General features: G+C 39.1%; 1 protein-coding gene across 7 annotated transcripts in view; it reads left to right on the top strand.

Moving 5' to 3' along the window:
• Positions 1 to 23,275, top strand: part of rgs3a (regulator of G protein signaling 3a) — a gene marked incomplete at its 5' end in the record, with an annotated part of 156,352 nt that overhangs the window by 68,573 nt on the left and 64,504 nt on the right. For 6 of the 7 annotated variants that reach the window (XM_080875367.1, XM_080875371.1, XM_080875374.1 and 3 more), the window contains 5 exons: positions 524 to 563; positions 1,012 to 1,343; positions 2,823 to 2,900; positions 5,649 to 5,760; positions 11,256 to 11,299. In XM_080875367.1, the coding sequence (XP_080731493.1) occupies positions 524 to 563; positions 1,012 to 1,343; positions 2,823 to 2,900; positions 5,649 to 5,760; positions 11,256 to 11,299 (606 nt within the window). Of the gene's footprint in view, positions 1 to 523; positions 564 to 1,011; positions 1,344 to 2,540; positions 2,565 to 2,822; positions 2,901 to 5,648; positions 5,761 to 11,255; positions 11,300 to 23,275 lie in introns of those variants that run through there. The other variant, XM_080875376.1, reaches the window with a different exon arrangement.

The following is a 23,275-nucleotide window of genomic DNA, read 5'->3' as shown; positions in this document are numbered from 1 at the left end:
TGGGTCCAGCCTAAAATTCAAATGGGCTCAAAAGTGTCCTAGAAACTAAACCGAATGCCATGCAAGAAACAAACAAAAAAATGAAAATGCAGAGATGCAGAGACTGGATAGTCAAAGAAAAAGAGACGAAAACCCAAGGCGCGCACACACACACACACACACACACACACACACACACACACACACACACACACACACACACACACACACACACACAAAACAGCAAAGACAAAGAGTATGGAATAAATATGGTAAAGAACCGCATTTCATAGTGAAGTATACAGAATTTTTTTTTAAAATGACAGTTGATCTTTTTATAAATATGTCTTGTTGCATCATCATCATCATCATCATCATCATCATCATCAGTATCAGTGTCGGTAGAAAGTTAAGATCAGATTTAATACATTAACCTTTGTCATTGCTCTTGCATGTCTAGATTCATGTTTAGAATGTTAACATTTTCATTTTTGTTTTATTTAGATTGTAATTTTATGTTAATCTCATATTATTCTGCTTTCAGATCTTGAGGCCCGTTTACTCAGACAAGCAGGGTACATTAGGTAAGTCGCGTACTGTATATAATATTAATACCTGTTTAAATTAAATGACTGTTTTGTTAAGTGGTCTACTGAGTTTGTAGATCAGCTTCTATTGTAGAAGGCAACCTAACAGCCTCAAACTAAAGTATTAAAGGACAATTGCTCCAAAATATGTTTTCTACATTACTTATTTCTTTGCATTATATTCTTGTGCTTCTTGTTGGATTTTGTTTGTTTCGAACAGAACAATCTTGCTGTCTCCATTCTTGCACTCCCTTCATTGTCAATCTTCATATTGAGGATTGATTGACTGATTGATAATACTTTATTCATCCTGAGTGAAATTGGATTAAGGCTGCCAGCCTTGCCAGCGCCATCTTACCCTTCATAGATAGGATCATATTTGGAACAGTATCGATCTTAAGTACTGTTCATAATCTGTGTCTTCACTTTCTTTTTTGCCCCACAGCTGCGAGGTTAATCCCCACCCGACAGGCTCCTGTTCCTCAGCCGCAGAGTGGTGCTTTTTCTGGAGGTATGGGTGGAGTTGGTGGTGGCGGAGGCAGCGGCGGCGGTGGCGGTGTTGGTCTCTCCAGCCGTACCGGCTTCCTACGTCGATCTAACAATTCGAAGACATCAAAGGCGCCTCCTGCCTCCTCTAATGCAGCCAGCTACCAACAGCAGAATGCCAATTTCGCCAACTACCAGAACTGTACCATTGTCCGATCACATGCTCCGCACGCAAATTATGGATATGTTAAAGTGGCGCCCAAGATCCTTATCTTCCCCATCTTTGTTCAGGTACACCATTTTTTATGTGCCTGTACATCTTGATTTGGTCGTATCGTTTGTTATTCTTTGTCTACGTTTTACTGGACACTGTATTATATACACTGAAGTCCTGCTGTTCTACTTATACTTACTGCCGAGAGTGAGATTTTACTGAACCAATCTATAGTCGTTTGAACCCAAGGCAAAAGAGTGAATAGATCTAATTTTTGAATGATCTGCTGCTATCATTGTTTCAGTAGAGAGTATAAGACCAGATATGCAGGGACTGGGCAGAGAATGATATGCAGAGGCCCCAGTCTGGACTTGAGCTGTGGATGCACCTGTTCTGTGGTATCAAACGAAACAGGCCACTGAGATACTCTGAAAAACAGTTTTCACAAGCTGTCCAAGTATGATGAATATGATTTATTTCCCCTTCCGCATTTGTGTCAAAAGGAAACAAGACATTTCAGGTTTGCAGTTAGGAAATATGTTGACCTTCATGTCTGAGGTTCTCGTGTTTTGCAAGTCATCCGTGAGCTTTTCACACGTAACACAGACTCGATCTACATATTTTTTTCTGTCTTTAGGCAATAGCACTAACAGCGGTAGTGTTACCGTATGAGATGTCAGGCAGATGTTTTCTGTACACATTTTGGATCAAAGAGTGTCAAAGTTCTGTGCAACCAATTCAACACTTACTTCCAAAATCCACTTTCTTCAGAATAAAACGGCAAATCTAAGTGGGGCTACTCCAAAGAGGCAGCTTCTGTCAAATGAAGCATCATCACTTAATAACTGCTTAGTTTTTCACATGTGCGTTATAGTGTGTTGACCGCAGTGAGATAACTCTTGCGCCTGCACTGACATGTCAACTGGCTTAGCTAGCTTGAGCTGCGATAAACTTTCACACTCTGAAAAACACTGACTGTGCTGTTACTTTCTTCATATAGAGTCATGTATACAAATGTGCAGCCCTGACCCTGTTTCACACGGTATTCAAATGTTGCACATGTTGAATTGGGCCTCTGTCACACCCTGGACTTGAGAGGAAGTCCCCTCCTCCCACGTTGCCATTCTATTTCATTTTAAGTGTCACTGTCTTGTCGTGCTCAACCGCACATACCGCCTCTCAGTTGCAACTTGCTTTCTGTCTCGACAGAATCAGTTTCAGCGGCGTTTCCCTCCATAGAAAAGACCTGCTTTTGCTTTTAAGCAGATCGATTGGATTTGGGAGCCAAAATGGATTTGGTACTGCAGCTTTTCAGCTTACAAATGACAGATGCAATATTATATTTTTGGATTTTATGTTGAAAAATGCTCAACATATGTTTAAGAGGTTAGGGTAATACTAAGCAGAAGGAAAATACTTTACAAGTACTATTTACCTCAATATTACAAGCATTAATGTCCCTAAAGCGGCTGGTTATGAATAATGGGATGAGAACTCGATTCGGTAATGTTGCGTCCTCATTTTTTCATGAAGCCTGTTGTTTTCTGTTGTTACAGCCTCTTGACCTCTGCAGCCGGACACTCATCATATCTGAAGAGATGATACTACATGAGAGCAAGCACCACTCTCTTAAGGTAAGGGCCAATCAAACAGAGTGTCTGTTTTTGCCCGTGCTCATATGAATGCATTTAATTATTTTTCATGCATATTAAAATCTGTCTATGTCTGCAAACCTAAAAACACCCGCTTGAAGCTTTTATTTTAATTTAATGTTCTGACCAAGGATGTAGTTATTGATTAAAACATCTAAAACATTATGCAGGATTTCATTAAAGGTGTCTCTGAGATGCATAAGCCGCTATTTCAAAGAACTCTTTCGTTTCACTGATACAATAAGATCTCTCCAACCAGTGGCAAGCATTCAGTTGGTTTGGTGCATCCTCCTTTGTGGTTTTTTTAATTTGGCCAAAGTGAAAGTGCCGTCTCACTGCCTTGATTCAGAATTTAAGCGAAATATATATTTGTATATATTTATATATATATAGCTATATATGTATATGTATCTATATATAGATATATATATGTGTGTGTGAAAGCATGCAAGTATAAGTGTAAAGCGACATCTCAGGAGAGGAATGAAGTGCAGGAGCTGTCTGAACTGGAGCTGTCCACATGAGTCAAGAAAATCAATACTAGATGAAGAAAGAGAGCAGCAAGGATCAGACTGACAGATAAATTGTGTTTTATGCATCAAACGTTGCTTTCAATGTACATTATTGAAAAATGTTATAAATACTATCAATTCAAAGTATTCCTATCCCTGTGACAAGTATGTAAAGTCTCAGAAATAGTCTGTAAATGTTGTTGTGTAATATGTATGAAATGTTATTCTGTAAAGATCGTATTAAATGCCAAATATTCATCGCTGATCTGGTAATGTAATCTTATAAAAGGCTCACATTTGCATGACCCCAATTAGAGTGCAGATTCATGGAAGGAAAAGCTTTGAATGTTTCCGCAGATGAGATGATGATGACATCACTGCAATAACCTTAAACTAGTTCACCAAAAACAGGTGGATATGCCTTGGAAATTTAAGGTGTTAAGTTGGTGTTTCAAATGTTTTATTTGAAAGAAGCACGTGAAACAGGTCTGTGTGGGCTCTAAAAGAAAAGCTTATTTCACTGCTGAATTCAGCTTTGGCCCTGTCACATAATCTCAGCTATACGCGGTAAAGCGGAGCCACTGCTGGCATCAAAGTATAATAATGGACTCTCTCTGGGGTCATGGATAAAACAAATATTTAGCAGGCAGTGTTTGTCGAGAGGGAGTTTCTCTCCACTCTGCCACTTTATACAGGCTGTTTTTTTTTAATGATCTCTCTGTGTTGTTCCAGCTTTTGCTCTTTTAGTCTGGGAGGCAAACTAACATGCAGCACTTTAACATCTATAGACAAACACAAAGACTAAGCGGACCATTATATTTAGTGCAAAGTGAAACAACAGGATTTCACTGTAATCGTTTACATAAGAGATGCAAGTTGATTAAATCACCAGATTTTCAGGATGTATTGTATTATAGATAGATATATTATCAATAAATGTAACTTATTCGATTTACAAAGCATGCTAGTTCTGTATATTCTTGAACATTATATGGAACATTTATGTTTTATGAGATTCTTTACTTAACTGTAAAGAGTATATTGCGAGTTATGTTTTTGTTTGAGACCCTGCGTTCCAGTATAGGTACATTACATTTGGCTTTTCTCCACGTTATGCTTCGCTCTGCTTAACATAGAAGTGTAAAGGGTGCGCCCGCTTCTCCGTTTGTGTGGGCTGGGATATTAATGCATAAGTGCTCAAGGATAAGAGATTAAGAAAATGGATGGAAGTCTTAATCAGACAAAATTGTTGCATGAATTATTGAGCTTTTTGGGACAGCAAGTATGTGTGGAAAATGTAAATATTTGAAGTGGATATTTGATTTTGTGCACAAGTTTGCGCAAATGTTATACATACTAAACATGTGTGCTTCTCTGTGTGAAAACTGCTGCTTTCATGCACTTTGTCCTTTACTTTTCACTCTTACTAGCATTCTCTTCCACCCACTCAGATTTACACACAGACACACACAGACACACACACGCACGCACGCACACACACACATTAACCACATGCTGGCTACATCTGAAATACCCTCTGCTATCTTATCCCTCAGAGGAGGCCACCAAAGCAAAAGCATTGTCTTCAAATGTTGCCCATCTGCACGGATTACAGCTTATGTGTGTTGAGCTGCATGTTTGCACCTGCTTACGTAAGAGGTCTTTTTACCTTAATTTAGGTGTTCTCTTTCTTTTTCTTTTATCTTCTACTTGTTTATCTTGATTTCTTCCTCGGTTTCATTCTTTCATTCTCTGTTCGTTTGACTTTTTGAAACTGTATGTGTGTTTTAAACAACTACAGAGGTGTTCATTGTTTCTTATAGTCATTAAATGCCTCATTCAGTTAATAAAAGATACATTTAGGACTACGTCAGTGTAGACGCATGTTTGATATTCAGACACCAAACCACCGTGTGGGAGGATGTATACATGTGACCAGGGCTCTGTATGTGTGAACTGCATTTCCTGTGCTAGGACATGATTCGGGGGGAAACTGCAGGGGGTGAAACCTGCCAAATATTCAGTGCTGTACGTGTAGTTAACTGGGTTGCAGGCTGATTTTGTAAGGTGGAAAGCCAAAGTGAGATCATCTGAGATGTAATGCGCCCCCACCCCCAGTTCTCACATCCTGTTCCCCTTCACCACCTTCTGCCCTCCATCCCCTTCTTTTCAACGTCCTATTCTTCTCTTTTTAATATCCCCCCTCCATGTCTTTTAGGTTACTGTGTTTGTCTACAACGACCTAATGCTGGTGACGAGAGAAAGCGAGCCAGGCCGATGTAATGTACTTCAGAGTCCTCTGTACCTCCGTCAGCTGCGACTCCAGGAGGGTATGTAAGCCTAAACACGGGAACCGTGATTCATAGATGTCTGAGACGTTGAGGTGGTTATATAGATGAAAAAAATTCTTCTTTTGTGCACTAACAGATTTCTCAACAGTCCCATAACAGCCAAAATCTGTGTGCAATCTGTGTGTGTATGTTATAAAGCTAAACCTTTACAATTCACCACAGAGTAAGAAAGGAAGTGTAGCACACAGAGGCTGTGCAACCAGAAATAAACACGGGGAGCTATGACTGCAGTAATACTTTCAGCTGAGTTTAACCAAAGGATATTTAGGGAAAGACGGTCCAATTTCCTGTTGCTTTGTCTTTTTATTTCACCTTGGTGTAAACAATCATCTCCTCTGCTGTTATGGAGAGAATAGTTTGGCCAGCATGGCCACGCAGAGCACAGACAAATCAAATAAATACGGCCCAGCGTAAATATCTGTGTTTAGAGCAGCGGGTGAGGACAGGGATGGGGTCAGGAGGCATTACTGGGACAGGGCCGGGTGAGAGGGGGGGCTGCTTAGACATGTGCATGGGCAAGAAACTGTACTGATAAGCTGACTGCTCCGGAAGTGGGTTTAAACCAAAACGCAAGCTTTATGCTTTGTGATCTGTTAATGTGATAACAAAAAATAAGGGAAAGGCTGTCAGAAGGAGAGTGTGTGTTCTGTACCAGATCAGTGTGGGGGAATCACCATGTAGGTTTTAGGGTGGCTTGAGAGAACCACAGAAGCACTGCTATGATTATGTAGAGAATGAGGATTACGAGTTCTCGCTTTCTAATATGATTACAGTTATAATAAAAGAAAAGTAACATGAAGGTAAAAAGAGGGTGCAAAAATCTTGGTTTTCACTCGGTAACTAAAGCAGGTGTGAACCAGCATTGTACATGTATACAAAGTACAAGAAATGTTGCTGTTTCTTAAGTAGAATTAAGTAGAATAAAGCTAAACTAATAAAAGAGTAATGAAGCAGATTCCTTTCTTCCAGAATTTGAAGTTTGAATTCTCCCGGCACAACAAGCCATATCTGTTTGGCTGCTGTAGTAAGACAAAAGAGATGGTTTTATGTTAGTAAAACAGCACACTAAGAGTTGATTTCAATACATATCTTAAGACCTTTAGTTGAATAAACTTGAAAAGGCTACCCAGCTTTTTTAAATTATTCATTTATTTATTATTTTTTACAGTTTTGTTTTCTATAGAGAAATCAGAGCTCACTTTCAGTATTTTCACAGTAACTGTATATTGGATCTAATCATTTCTGAGTCCTAACTGCTTTGTTTTTGTAGTTTTGTAGTTTTTAGTTTGGACTACTTGTACTTTTTCATTTTTAGAGTTTTATTCCCCTAAGACAAGAAGATTAAAAAGATAACAATAGATAATAGGACATGGAGTAAAATCAAACCGAATATTTAAAAACCTTTTAAACTTGTTATCTAAAATATAATAGGTCTTTATCATCATTATTCATGAAAACAATGAAAATACAAAAACATGCAATAGCGTGAACATGACAAAAGGTAAGCACAGTGAGGTAGTGTATACAGAATAACAGTGACATGTTTTTAAAAATTGCACTTCCTGCTCTTTGGGTAAAGATTTATTACTCCACAGCTGTAAGGAGGGGAGGAGGGGCAGTGCTTTTTACTGCCAGTGAAAAAAGATGTTTTATAATCTTTTGGTTTTGGACTTGATTGATCTGACTTTCTTCCCAGAACGCCGGGGTTAAGAATAGGTGATGTTTAGAGTGGGTGTGGTCCAATGTGATACAGCTGGCTGTCTTTTGGTTTTGGCCACTGAGGGAGGGTAGAGAGTCATCCCGATGATGTGCTCTGCTGCCTTCACCACCAGTTGTAGGTCCTTTCTGTTCTCTCCTGTTCAGCTAGGGGGGGGGGGGGGGGGGGGGGGGGGGCGAACATGCTTTAACTTCCTCTAGAAGTAAAACCTCTGTTTGGCTGTCCCCACCTGATGGGAGATACACGTGGTCCAGGTGAGGTCAGCTGACATGTGAATACCAACAATCTACGTCCTCACTGTGTATGCAGAGTGTGTTTCCTGACGGCCTCTATTGTTTCCTTGGTTTTTGTTGGCAGTTTGTAGGCAGTTTCGTCATTGGCTGATATCAGGCCTACTATGGAGGAGATTTTACGATGGAGTTTGTGTCAATTATTTTTCATGTTGTAACAATGGACTGAATAATGGACTTGCTCATGAAGTCATCCACTGATTTGTGGACCATAGTTTTGAAGTTTAGCATCATTGACATTCATTTGCCAGCTTTGTTGTGTATTTTTTGCAATCAATTCGATCAATGCGTTGTTATAAAAATATCTCAAATCTTCAGAAAAGCGCTAACTGAGGTCATAATTTATGAGGGAAGCAGGATTGTTTTCTGGACAACCAGATCTCTTTTTGAAGCCAGAGCATTTGTGGATTTCTGACTGTTAGAACTAATATAGGTCCTTCCATCTTTTACACTCCTTTATTGACAAGTTTTGGTAAAAACTTTGAAATCATTCTTTCATTTTAACAAGCTGTTAAGTCAGAAATATTTGTGACACATTTTTTGACAGGGATGAACGGAAATAGGACATATTAACTAGTTTTATTAATTGCAGCATTACATTGGAAATGCATTGTCATAGGATTTGACTGAAACTAGTAGCACTTCTGAGCTGTTCTTCTCTGTAGACACTGCTCCTCCTCTGGTCCAGTTCTGACCTCCATCCTGCACCCAAACAATCAGTGATCAGCAGGGTGGGGATTCAATTGAGTTTGCGTGTCTGTGTGTTCTTCATGAGAGGACACACACACACACACACACACACACACACAAATCTCCACCCTGAACCCTGTCATTGTTATTTTGCTTCAGCAGCGTCACTCAGGAAAGAGGCGCCGGGGGATTGTGTTTGTTTCAGTGAGGGTGTGTTTTATGCATTTGTGTGTGTGTGCGTGTAAGTACACAGTACACGTTCAGTAAAGGGGCTTTCCTGTGTTCCTGCCACCCCAATACTAGGCAGAGGAGCGTGGGAAACAATGAGAGAGTAAAAAACACATGTAAAGCCAAAATTACACTGTGTCAGTCTAAATATTGTTATTACACTAAACAAGCTAACAAGACTAACGCTCACCATGATGTGAAACCTTCTGACTCTTGAACCAAAATTCTTTATCTTTTACTTTCTTGGTACCAGGTAATCTCATCTTTTTCTTCAGTCGATTAACGAGAAAACTTGAGTGACTGTAAAGAACTGCAAGTATTATACCTCAGACAGCATTGTATCATGGTTTTCTTGATCCACTTCCATTTCAAATGATAACTTTTTGGAAATTAAGTACAAGTTTAAAAAAATTCTATCTTTTAAGAAATCTTTAAATTGTTACAGGATGTCTCCATCGGTATTATTCTCTAATTTAAAACTTAAACCTTACTCATATTATTAGCTTTTTACAATCCTGTGCAGTATGACAGCACTCTGCTTTTTGACATCAGAAATATATCCAACAGTGACCTCTGCTGATGCTTCTGCACATCACACGGGCTTTGGTTATACACTGTAGTGGTTCATTATAATGTGGAGAAAAATTAGAGCCAAAAACAGAACAAAACACACACAAAAAAGCAGCAGGAAGAGTTTTGGGCCTCCGTTGTTGTTTCCTACTGTCACTATTCAGAATCTGGATTCACACATGGCCTTGTAAGTATAGAAAACATGTGTCAATTTGTGCTTCAGAGAAGAGATAAAGTTTTGAATACTGTTTCTCAGTGTTGTTGGACTGAAAAATGACACTTCCTCACAGAAACTGTTGCATCACAATGACACCATAAAACACCATACAGTCTTCTCAGGTTGGCAAATACGGCTTTCACACAGATGATAAGACGTTTTTCTGCTACAGAGCATTTAGGAAGGTTGTAGGTTATGGACCTGGCATTTTGTATTTCTTAGATTACCGGACTGCACATAAGCAGGGGTGTCTTCCTGTGTATATTTGACCGTAGCTGACTCATCATTTTTGGTTGTTGTCACGTCCTGGTGAGATTTAGTTCAGAACCACTTGATTAGGTTTGGGGAAAGACTATGGCTTGGGGCATAACAGATGCAGATCACATGCTAAAACCTTCTCCTGTATGTCCTTTGTTACATCTTCTGCTTGAATAGTGGTTTGCCTGAAAAAAAGCCAAAAATGACTAGAGATTTTAAAGCCACAAGGGGTCGCCTAAACAAACATTGGCTTTTACCTCCTCAAGCAATCGCCCTACGGTGTTTTGCAGTTTTTCTGGTTAGGGTGTGCTCCTCTAAATGTATTTAAAGGTAATCTGAGCTACTAAACTTAAATGGGGGTTAAAACTGAAAAGATGATCATAAAGAGGAGGAAAATCCCCGTTTAAACAGCATTTTGATTGTAAATTCTTTCAACGGAAAGTGAAGAGAGGTTGCTACTTTGGCTTCTTGCTCACTTCTTCTCAGCTGACAGCTGTCTCATTTGGTTTTGTTAAACAGAGTAACAGAAATCATCAGACACAAACCCACATAGTCCCAAAGCGTGATTTGACCAACCAAAAAGCAATTATGATGGAACATTCTGGCAACTCTAACACTGCTGCAGCCAGAGGGGATTGGTCTTCAACCAGCGCATTACACATTTCTTTCCTCTTTCTTGCTCTTGTTTGTAAGTTTATGAACAGACACGGGGGAGTATTAAATATGCTGGTTGGGTTAAACTTAAATCAGTGTTTGTGACAGTGCAGTTACAAACTGTTATGTATTAATCTTCTTTCTGTCGAAGTTAGAACATTTCCTCTGAAAGGTTGGGTTCTTTTTCTTTTTTTAATCCAAGCAATTTTCCACTAATTTCCAATGGGTCATGCTCAATTAATAAAAAAAAAGTGCGCCAGTGAACATCAGAGACATTTGAATAAAAGTGTTATTTGGTCATTCTCAACAACAATCAAATGAAAATCATATCAAATAAAATCACACACACATTCCAGTAAGTGAAACTCATTTTTAATGTCTTAATAAACAATTAATATCTTTTAATAATTTGACTTTATTACCTTATTTGGCTTCGTAAGACAGACAGAGATAGATCTGTGGATGGATAGATTTGTTGATCTGTGTGTCTGCTTATGCGAAACAAAACACAACATTAAACCACGATGTATAAATTCTGGGGGTCTGAGTTCGACTGCGTGCGTTCACTCGATTACAACCATTTATCTTGACTCCAGACACACAGGCCTGTCTCACAGAGGGCTTTCTCAGTGAAATATGGGAGGATGTCTATGAAGCTGACGTACAGTAAAAGCTTTCCATCAATAAAAAGCATTAGTAAAAAGCATTTTGTCAGTATCGTAATCGGAAATCAGGAATGCTGCTTTGTGTACAAGAAGGACACGAGCGAGCAAAAAAGAGCGCACTAGAGTTGGCTTGGCAAAAAAAAAAGTCTTGTTAACATCATCGTCTTCCTTAATTTGTCTTGCAGATTACGCTGAAGAACTGAGATTCTACCTTATTCACATGACGGAGGTAAGAGAAAGTGTGTTTATGTGCGTGTTTGAAAAAGAAAAATTAGCAAAGACGCAGAGCGCCAAGGAGGGTTTAACTAGAGCGGCCCATTTGGTCTGTGAGCCAGAAGGGGCTATTGGCTCCGCTGGAAATCACATTTCAGGCAAGAAGGATTAGCAGATAACTTTAATGAAAGAGTTTTTTCTCCCTGTGTTTTCCTTAGTTCTGACTCCATCACAGGCCTCACTCCTTCACACGTGATTTTTCACATATGTTCCCTTACTGGAAACACTGAAATTGTTTACTTAGATGAAAATCTGCCAAATCATATATGCGAAGCTACCCCTGTGGTGACCCCTCATGAATAAGTTAGCAGTAGAAAATAGCTTTTTATTGAGATATTAAGAAATAAACATAATCGTCATCGAACACGTTAATGCGTCAAACGTGATGCGTCTCTCTGTTTACATCGTGATTTGTTTTGTTGCTTCGTGTGGGTGCGCTTATAAAGAAAAATAATAATAACTTCATGCATCTGCTGTGAGACCTCTCAGGCTGGCATTTTGAGATAAAAGGAAAGGTGCCATTATCATTGAAATGAAAATGGCTCTCTAAAGGCTAAATGTTTTCCAGTGTTTAAAAAACAAACAAAACATGGCCATAACAAAATCCCAGAGGTCTGAAATGAGCTCATATATATTTATAATGTAAATCACATTCATGAATACCTGTGTGAGATTTCATTTAGTGAATCACAATCAGTTTTTTTCTCTTACTGAGCTTAAAATTAGAACTTTTTAATCAGTGCTGCTAATTAACAGCAATAATTTGTCAAATTTTCAGTTTTATTATACATGACCTTACCATCAGAATCAAAATCAGAAGACGTTTTTATCCCCAAGGGGCAATAAGAACAATAAGTAGCCAGTCATTTGCTTTCCTCTTCTTGAGCTGCCCCTCCTGCTCGCACTTCTTGCTAACTTGATTGCATTTTTTTTAACGCTGCAAGGTGCACGGAAAGGAAATGAAAAAGCAGGTTTCATTATGCTTTTAATGTTGCCATACATTATATTTTCATCACCTTTTACAAATTGCTATCATCCGCCGTTTCACCTCCTCCCCTTCCACAACGTGCACACATCTCTTATGCTGTTGTTTGCATTCAACTGTAAGAAGCCCTTAAGCGTAATAATATGATGCAGCTCCATTACTATGCAAATGTTTCGAAGACTTATATAAAAACATGTTCAGCGTTGGAAACCTTACTGCAGATTAATCCAGATTTTTCAGCAAGTCATCTGGCAGAGCATAAAAGTATGCCTCAAAATGCTTAAGCTATTAACATTGTTTAGAAATCAATAATGAGAGAAAAAGAACACTTTAAAAGTGCATTTCTGTTTTATTTAATAAGAAACTACTTCCAAAAGGAAACCACACCCTAGTGGAGTTGTTTGTTAGATGTCAAATACAGGATACTGTAAGAAATATCTGACAATTACCAGGTCAGCAGTCAGGAACACAGACATGTCTGTACACATTCCTGTATGCTGTATGGTTACTGAAGATTAAAAGAAAGCCATCATCAAAAATGTAGACAGGCCACCAAGTATTTGTGGCCTGTCCTCTACTATTGTAGATGGTGTTTTTTTAAGCCTGCTGCTTCTTGTTTTGTCCTCCATTTGTCCAGTTTCCTCATCCCAAGTGCTTTGGGGATGTCTTTGTTAGTGTAAAATACTATTGTGTGTTACCTTTCAGGTGTAAAAAGGGGGAGCAGTTGGGATGGACACCCAACTTTGTGAATAAAACAACTTGAAAATGCCATTGGTGCATCTACCAAAAAAATCTCAGACCAGCTGAAATCTTGATCTCACGATCAAGGTCAAGTTTTCTGAAAATCTTGTGAACATGATAACGTGAAAGAGACGTGATCTATGATTTTGCAATTGATATAATAAATGCACCTGTTAAGAATTTCACATAAGTTTCAGTCTCAGTGACCTCAACCTCAAGGTCAGAGGTCAAGTTTTTGGAAAATCTTGTGAATGGGATGACTCAAGACGGGAGTCACCTAGGATGTTCAAACTTATTTCATAGGTGAATGTACTGGGAGACTGAGGTGAGCACTAGTGGCTTTATGCTATTTGAATATATGAGATGTACAACTAGTGTCCCATAAAGATAAAACAAAGTTACTGTTTTGGAAGCTACTTTTAGTTAAGCAAGGAAACACATAGGAGGTATTAGGCATTATTATCTTTACCTTACAATATAAATCACCTTGAGGCAACCGTTGTTGTCATTTGGCATTATATAAATGCACATGATAATTTTTAAGACCCCTTTCTTACACTACAGACTGAAGTTGTCAGAAGTGGTTTAGAATATAAACTGAAAACATGAACCAGTTTCCTTTTTCACAATCCAGTCAGACGTCTGCCGTTTGTTTTAGCTGACAGTGTCTGCTCATCTGGTTAATCTTTTCACTGAGCAACAGTATTGCATAACCCCCATCTTCTTTTTGTGAGCTGTGCACACACACAGACACACACACCTCGTCACACTGTTTTTGCTTTGAAATGTGCTGCGTAACCTCATTAGCAGCTTATGAATCTTTAAAAGGGTCTTTTTTTGTTTCTGACATTCCAGACATAATGAGAAGGGCCTAAAATCTGCCCCACTGGTTGGAAAAGAAAAAGGAAAAGGCTCCCATATTATTCACTCTGTCCAATTAGACAACACACATATAGAAACTCTTACATAAAGCAGAATGGAAAAGAAAGAGACAGAGTTTGAATAAGTTAATGGCAGGTTTTGGGTGCAGTACAAAACATTAAAAAACATGTTTTAGTGATTATATATCAGCTGTAAATAACTCTTATTGTCATTTGTCAGTGTTGTGCTGCTGATATATCTGTATATCTGCAGGGCTCTTGTTACATATATACAGCTTGTCAGCTAAGACAGCTGCAACAATCCTCCCAAATCTAATGCAGCATATATGGCAGGTATCATACAAGAAGCCAGTGAGTTGTTGTTTCCAGACAAGATTTTCTTGGCTTAGCTTCCTGTTTATCCGACACATCCATCCAAACTGGCTAATACAGTGTAGGTCCTCACTGTGCTGCCAGAAAACTGTAGCTTATACAGTCATGGACTCCATACGATCTTTGAAGGTATTCTCTGGTATCAGGCATGGAGATGTAGGCAGAAAAGCTTAATTCCTGCAACTTGTTAGGTGGGGGTGGTCATGTGGGGAATTTGAAGCCAAGCCAACACCTTGAACTCGTCATCTCTGTAAAAAAAAAAAAAGAAGAAATTTATACAGTTCCCTAAGCTTCCTGATATTGCTTAAAGGGAGCATTTATCCGGGAAAATGTATCAGTCCAAGAACAGAGCCTCTGTGATGATCCTTTTAGGCATGCTGACTTGTTCTGTGTCTGTAAAAGTTGTGATGAGGGATGACAAATGCAGCAGTGAGACCTTGGATGACAGTAATGGAGACAAGTCGACAGTCCGAGACTATGACAGGATCGGTGGAGACTTCACCAGCGCTGTTTCTGTGCAATTCTGGCCATTAAACAAAACCCTTCCTATAAATTTGGACGTGTTAGAAATAAATGATGAAACCCAGGTGTTGTAGCTAATTGTATGTGAATATATAATTACAATTTGGATACATATTAGCTGGATTAAATGCAGTAACCTAGCTTGATATTAAGGACAGGTTGATTAGAAAAAAATAGAAGTGCTCATTTAAAACAGCTGTATTGTATTAAAAAAAGGGCTTTTTATACACGACTTACTCTAAGATGTGAAATTTATCAGAGTGAAATGAGTGGAATTCCACTGCTTTCCCAGCATTCACAGTGTCGAGATGATCTTCCCTGATTCTTTGTTTCTTTATTAGAGGCATCTGTACTGAGTGTCTTATGCAGAGAGGCCGTAGTGTTATCAACACAACAGTTGGCTCGTGTGTGTATGTGGGAGTAAAGTTATCTGCCCTCCATTGTGTGTTAACACATCAGAGTCTTGATTAGTCTCAACTGAGTGGTTATGTTCCCTTTAATAGGGTGCATTGGTTTGTAAAGTGAAGAGTAAAAGACACAGATAAAAGCACAGATAGGGAAAAGATATTAAAGGAGTAGTAATAGGGGATCGTACCTCCTGACCACCAGAGGGCAACGATGTGTTGAGTAGCAACAGTTAGCACAATAGAGAATTTAGCAGAATGCCTAATTGAATTGCACTAACATGTTAAAGCGACCCTGTTCATTGATGTACCGTCATTACCTTTGGCTTGATATACATTGTGCACAAATATTAGTAATTCAGTTATCGGACTAAAAGAAGAAAAGAAACCTGCATTTGTACGCATCCACAAAAAATGAAGACTCCTTTAGCATTTCTTAACTGGCGCCCTTATCGGGTTTAATCAAAAATATTAATGTCAATGCAAATACAGCGTCAGATCTGATTTTATTTACCATTTTCTGACACGTCACGCTTAATTTTCATTTTTAAGTAAGATTTAATAAGGTTTATTTTTACTATGATTCTCTTCTGGACCTCCTTAAGAGAAACAGCAGAGACTTTCGTTCTGCAGATGTGAGAAAAGCTCCCGTTTCTCATGAAATTGTAAACAGTTATAAAATCCTCTCTCTTAATCTGTCTGCCTGTGACACTGTTACAGTCCTCTTCCTTCCTTTTGTCTACTCCTGCCCTTCTCCTCCGTAACTGGAGGTCATCCTATTTTAGATCTCGCTCAAAACAGGACTGATCTAACCCAGATTTATACGTGAAAAAAAGTGTGTGTGTGTGTGTGTGTAGAGGGACAGGAGGGTGCAACTGGAAATTCAAGTGTGAGTGTGCGTCTGTAAGTGTGTCAGTGACGCAGGAGAGGAGAGAAAGTAAGGAAGAGTTGAGTAGGTAAATGAAAAGAAAAAAAGACAGACAGAGAAAGGAGAGACAGTTGAATGAGATTATTTACCGGTGGGCTAAAATCGTAGACTGATCATGGGCAACCTGGCTGACCGAGTTGGGCCTAAGAAAAGGTTCGTCAGGGAGGCGAGCTCTCTTCAGCAGCACCTGCTATCTGACAGTGGAGATGTAAGTGTCGAGAGCACTCTTAAAAACAGAGACTTCTGCTGCTAACTGACTTCTGTGTCAGGACAGCAAGAGCCGAACTCAAAGTGGCATTTTCTAGAGTGATAGATAACAGAGGAAAATTATTCTATCTGTTAAAAAAAAAGATTTTCTGGTTGTTTTTTCCTCATGGAAGTTAATTTATCATAGTCTGAACATGAATATAAACATTCATTTGGACAAAAGTTACCTGCATGTGTGTAAATTTAGAGGTTACCTGTGAGTATTTAATGGAATGTAATAATCTGGTGCTTTATGGCGTACCAAAACTTCCTGTCTGAGTATAGCTCTTCTAATAGTTGCTAAAGTGTGTGGATTATTCAACAAATGAAAGATGAGAATTCCATTAAGTGAAGTGCATGGTCTCTCATTTACCACCGTTTCCAAGAAATTGCCATTAGTGTCTGACTGCAGCGCAGTGGAGCACCAAAAAACAATAAAATTATAACTTCCATCTTCTCAAAGCCCTGGCTGAAAATAGTGCTTACCTTTAACATACAGTAGAGAAATCCTGTTAATAAGTATCTTCCAGTTGTTGGTTTAGAAATAATTGCCTTTTGTACATCGGTAGTTATTCTGTGGCATCTCCACAGAGTAAGTAGCTCTGTGGAGATGCCACAGAATAACGAAGAAGAGATCAGATAAGCGGAGACTCTGCCAAACTAGGTGAAATCACAGTGTGATTTCGAGGCTGGAGAACAGCAAGGGAGCGCTGTCGTCAGGCTAACATAGGACAGTGTTTTGAACTCAGATGAAATTTATGCAAACTGCCTGTAGAATAAATGTAAAGTGTTCTCATTTTATTACGCACAGGGCGATGCAGTGTGTGGTTTTTTCATGGAGTAAATAAAAGTTGAAGACTCACTGTTTGAGTCCAAGATTAAGAAGATGTCTCAGAGGTGCTTCTGTGTTTTTGCAGTATGCCTTTGTCTGAGGTTCCACACACATTCGAATTTCCCTTTGCTTTAAGTTGCATCATTGGCTGCATGATACACTGGCTGTCACTTGCAGTCTGAAGGCAGGGCACGACTGATACGCAACCAGGGGCTCTTGTCAGCAAAATGCCTACTTTATGATGGCTATCCATTACAGGGCAAGGTTGGGTCCAGTCTCTCAGGGGTCTAATTGAACTGAGATGTACCCTCTTCCCTCAAGCTGAGTCACAACTTAAAGTGTGCTTGGCTTTTTGTCTGATTTGATATGCCAGCGCAGATTGGGCTGTGCATACATCTAAATTTAATCACTTAAAGACGTCCATCTTAATAAAATGATTGCACTGAGATCTATGACAAAGACAAAGTACTCTCTTGAGCTGCACTAAACTGTGGTTTATCTCCCTATTTCATCAGGTGTAGAGCAAATCGTCTTCAGCATCTAAATTATTCATAAACCTTTAAGGGTGAAGAATCATGAAGTAATTTCCAAATCAATAATATATGTTTCCCCTGTATGACATACTTAGAGTAATTAACTACAACAGGCTTTCACAACAACTTGCAGACACTTTGCTATAGACTGGAAAAGTTTATTAAAAAAAGCATCTTTGTCTATGGACAATTATGCTTATGCAATAAAAGCACAGCACACAGTCATATGAAAAGAGCAAATAAGTTAAATTATCAATGAACTCCCTCACTGGATAGTGATGGAAAGAATGCAAAACTTCTGCTAAAAAAAGGCACAAACTGAGAGAAAAAACTTTTGAAACAGTACTTGACATCTGTGGGTCCTGTCATGTGCTTACCATCTTCCCTGGTGGCTTTAGGAAGGGCCTCGGGCCAAGAACTCCAATTTACATGCTCTATTCGTAGCAGCTCTGCCGATGCAACCCACAGAAGAGCCCTGAGCTCAAAAGCAGACAAACAAATGAGAAATAGATTAAAGAGTGTGGGAAAAACACGGAGTCATGAGGAAATGACATCCTGCACATTTCATGTGGAACTTGATTTGTGAATTTCTTTGTGCAATTTATTGACAGTTAATCACACCATTACCTGCTAGCCCGTGAAAGAGAGAGATGAGAGATGCAATGAACCTGGTTTTCAGCTTGAAAAACACACATTGGCTCAATGGATTTAACTGGGAAGACTATAAATATTTTTTCAGAATAGTGCCATCATGAGACAGTGATACGTGAAACCGAGACTTGACTATTTTTCCTGACCTTTTCATTGCATGAGATACTATCTGCTGCTTCATACTAAAAATAGTGCATTGCTGTAGAGAAAGAAGAAGAATGCAGTCATTAATTTCCCCATTTCCCATTTAGGAAACTCAATGAAGAGGCAAAAAAAACAAACAAACCCAAAACCCTTTCTGACACTACACAGATCATTTTTTCTGCACCATTCTCTTGCACATTTATAATGTGATAAGTGAAAACTGGTTAAATTAGTGACTCTCGCATGTATATGTGCTTTGGTATAAATATGATGCTAACTTGATGATATTAAATTCATAGGTCAGGGTAGTGATTATAAAGAGTCACAAGATCACCAAAGTCATTTCATTCTTGGATTCGTTCTCTGATGAACCAACGTCTGTACAAAATTATGTGTCAATCAGTGCGGTAGATGTTGAGATATTTCCACCTGGTAGCAAAATAATCAAGTTACTATCCCAAGAGCCATGCTCCTTCCACATCCAGTGACATTAGTGAGGGCATTCTGAACCAAGAGTCAGCTAGCTGCTTAAGTATCATTAGCTCGTGTTCACATGTCACCTATGCTGTATCTATAAATGCATTAAATACTAAGATTGCAAAGCCTCAGTGGTCCACAAGCGAGATCCCTTAGCCCAGAGTAATTGAGAGTAATGCCAGGAAAGACATAAAGCCAGCCAGAAAGGATTTAAGGACAGTGACGTAACTCACTGTAACTCACTCATTTGTGACACAGTGAGTCACATGTTCAGCACAAGTGCGTTGGACATGACTAATACGGTATGACGCTGCTCGTGTGATGATGTACAAAGATTTACTCTGGAAAAAAAAACTGGCTTGATGTCACACTTGATATATCCGGAACAATTCCTCTATTATGGCTGTTACAGATGAACTGAAAATACATAACAGCATTTATGCTTTTATTATCATTATTCTGCTACAGCAAGTGCCGCTGGTGGCATTATGTGTTTATCTGCCTTGTAGAGAGCTTTGCCTTACTGAAGAAATATGTACTGATTTTAATGATTTTAATGGAGGTAAGTGCGTGGAGAATGTTATAAATCTCCATGAGCACACATCTTAAGTCACACCGTGTTTCCATATGGCCTAAATAACCTCGGAATTTCCCATTTTTGTGTCATATTTTGGGATTTAGAAAATGCTTACTTACCAGTGAATGTTAGTTGATGGATGATGATATTGCAGTGAGTGTCTATATGAGAAAGTCTGATGAGCAGATGCTCAGGCCTCAGACTACTGAGAAAGCAGTAGGTTTTAATAGGTTTCAGACTTTTTATTGTGTACTTGAGGGGACATCCTTTATATGATCAGTTCATACACGCCTCTCTGGCTCTAAACACGGCGACCCCATCCAACTGCTGTTCAGATCTTTTGTTTGGGCAGCAAATCAAACGATAGTTGGCTTACAGTTATGGGTCTTGGGCTTTGGCATGCCAATACGCAGACCAGCGCCGCAAACATTACGTCATTAACAATAAAGGAGGATCCATGTTAATTTTTACCAGTGATTTTTACAAGCTGCAGCAATATTTGACGCTCAGTGATAACAGTCCTCTGGAGAAAGTTCCCTTTCTTCTATAAGTATATTTAAAGGAAAAATGACACTCTTTTGAGGATACTAATCTTCAGATTTTTAGATCGAGGACACAAATGGTTTGAGACAGATGGTGTAAAAGGAGGCCATCTATTTCCACTGTGAACAACTATGTGCCACCTGTAACGTCATCTTGAGACCCATTCCCAGGCATTTCAAGCCTCGCTCACACCTCCGTGTGACCTTAATAACAAATAGGTTGGCATGGCGGAGCAGTATCTTACAAAGCATTCACACCTTGGTTCGTGTGACCCTTACTCAATCAGGCAGATTTAATTATCATGCACTTTGTTGCTTCTTACCCTCTTACTTACTATGGAAAGTACAGGGTTTCAGTCCTTTGAAAACTTTATCTTTCACATGACTGTTCAGGACAATAAAGGTTCAGCTTTCATAACTCTGCTCAAAAGGAAGCCATGCTCTCCTTAGGTGATAAAAAACAACTGGAAAGCACAAGGAAAACCTGCCTGCTACCTTTACTGACTACTGCCTCTAGCATTTTTATTTTTCAGAATCACTATATTACTGTCGCTCGTCTCATCCAAGTTATAGAATGACAACAAAATAATATTGTTGCCAAAATGTCAAACTGTACCTTCGAGCTCTCGTATTTAGTCTGTGATCGTTAACACAAGGCAGCAGAATCATCGTTAGCAGGTGATGTGAAAAACAGAAAGAAGGAAAAAAAAACATGGGCATTAGCTGTCATTGAAACCATGCTAACCTGTGCCAAAGCAGTTTAGGTGAGCTGTGTTGACAGCGGTCCAGTGCACTGAAAACTCATCTGCCAGATGGCTCAGGGGGAGGGCTTCAACCAGGGAGCACTTTAATCAATCTGATTAAGGGGAAATGCTGCCTGTATTTTTAGCCACTCCATGGCAGGCCAGTGACCATTCATTGAATTTTGTTTCATTAGCTCTTATGTTTATCTCTTGGAAGGGTGGATTTATAAACAGGGTGAACTAATGCAGAGACCCAAGTAAAGGGAATTTACTTATTTTAGCAAATAATTCTATGATCATCATAGACGGTAACTCAATTAATGCTAATTATTACAATAAGGGGTTCAGTTGGCTTAGCATTGAGTGGCTTGTTCTTTCTAACATTGCAGCCTGGGCCACTGATGAATCCTGTTTAAAAAACAAAATGACCATAAAAAGCTGCTTCCATATAGTCAGCGTGACTTTAAGGTCTTGAAGTTGAAAACGGTCCCGATTTTGAAGCTAATTTGTTTAGCTGTGCCTTAAATTAGTTCTTTGCATCCCCAAAAGACATGTAGGCCTAGTGTATGCACTGGAAAAGTGAAATGGCACTTGAATGTGTTTAAAAGATTGCCCTGCCGAATAGATTGTGGTGGCAACAGTACAGAAACCCCCTGCAGGGTCCTGACGATTCCCGCCCAAAACATGCAATCTGTGAACTGTCAACAGTTTACTGGCGTGACGGATCGTTTCAGCTGACGTAATGCAATGATGCACAAGTCACTGTCAGGGAAAGTAGACCCAGATAGATGTAATAATACACAGTTTAACAGTACAGCTCATATATCTGTAATAATGGCACACCAAATATAAGCAGGAAAAATGGAAATGGATTGCAGAAATTGTTAGCTGGAGACAAACAAACCATCATTAGTAGTCGCCCAACAGAGCATGGTGCATTTTTAAGATGGGAAAGAAAATGCACTTCCCTACATGCTCTATTCCTCGCAGTAAGAGTGACTTCATGTTATGGCCAAAACAAAATGTGCATGGTGTCAATAAGTGGCTTGCAGTGTAATATGTACACAACTAAAACTGTGTAAACATACACACTTCCTCTCTTTGACAGATTACGGATGTAAGCCTTCCTGCAGCTCTGAGATGTGTGCATCGCAATGACTCACTGTCCCAGCTGGAAGCCTTTTTGTTCTTTTTTTTGAACCATTATGTCTTCTAAATATGTCCCTACAGTAAGATTATATTTATAAAATGAATTCAGACTGGTGCTACATACAGAGTGTAAAGCTGTGGTTGATGTGTGCGGATGCAGTTGCATGTCTGCCTCTGGGACAGCATCTGTCGTAAATAAGCCATATCCTAAATGTTTGCTTTTCAGGAAGCAGAGAATGCGGGATTATTTCCAGCTTGAATGCCGTACATGCTTCTCTTCAGAGAGGTTGTTGAACAGCATTTTCTGACCTTTCCTGGCATGAGGAAGATCATGCAATGCTTTGCACGAGAGCTCAACCTTAGACCTTAAATAGAAATGTCAGGTTTTTTTTCACTGGGAGCTGTATTAGTTTGCCCAGAGGCTAGTTGTTTACATTTAACTCATTGTATGTCTGTCCCTCTGTGTGTGTGTCCATGTGTGCTTGTGTTCCCAGCCTTGTGGCTCTTGTTGCAGCCTCATAGACTCAGATTCAGTCCAAATGATGGATATCAAAGAACATTAACATTGATTTCTGTCTGCTCTGAATAAGCCCCTATTTCATCATGCTGTGGTGCAACTGAAAAACGTCAGGCCCAATATCATAAATTCTTTTGCTATCCCACCTACCTATTTTTTCTCTTACTGCGACTTATGTTTTTTTTATTTTACTTTATGTTTTTTAAATGAAAACTTAATATTAGATGCTCAATTTCTCAAAGCTCTTCTTTAGACATTGGTTGTTTTTACTTGTGTTTTCTTTCTAGAGAACATAACTGTAATGTTTAGGTTCAGGCTCTGGGGAGGCCAATCCATGACTGATGTCTGTTTTTCTGTCCACATATGATTTTACTGCATTGGCAGTGTGTGTGGGATTTTTGTCTCAAACACACAACCAGGTGCCTAAAGATACAACTTATAATTTGGTTTATGTGTAGACATAACAGTGGTTTATCCCTTGAGGTAGGTGTTGGGTCTGTCTAGCACAGGCCCACCGCTGGAACGAGACAATTTAAAAACACAGCAGTAGGCATTGTTATCTGTGCTTAAAATATTCAGGCTAATGTTACATGGTTTAGCAAAAAAACAAACAAGAAAAGAAATCGTGGTTAAGTGGTGAGTTAAAAGGACTGGAATGAAAATGAGTGAAAAAGCAGACAATGTCCAA

The sequence above is a fragment of the Rhamphochromis sp. 'chilingali' genome (genome assembly GCF_963969265.1).
Source record: "Rhamphochromis sp. 'chilingali' genome assembly, chromosome: 2".
Classification (NCBI taxonomy): domain Eukaryota; kingdom Metazoa; phylum Chordata; class Actinopteri; order Cichliformes; family Cichlidae; genus Rhamphochromis; species Rhamphochromis sp. 'chilingali'.
Note: the sequence above shows the minus strand (reverse complement) of the source record. Positions and strands in the feature narration are given on the sequence as shown.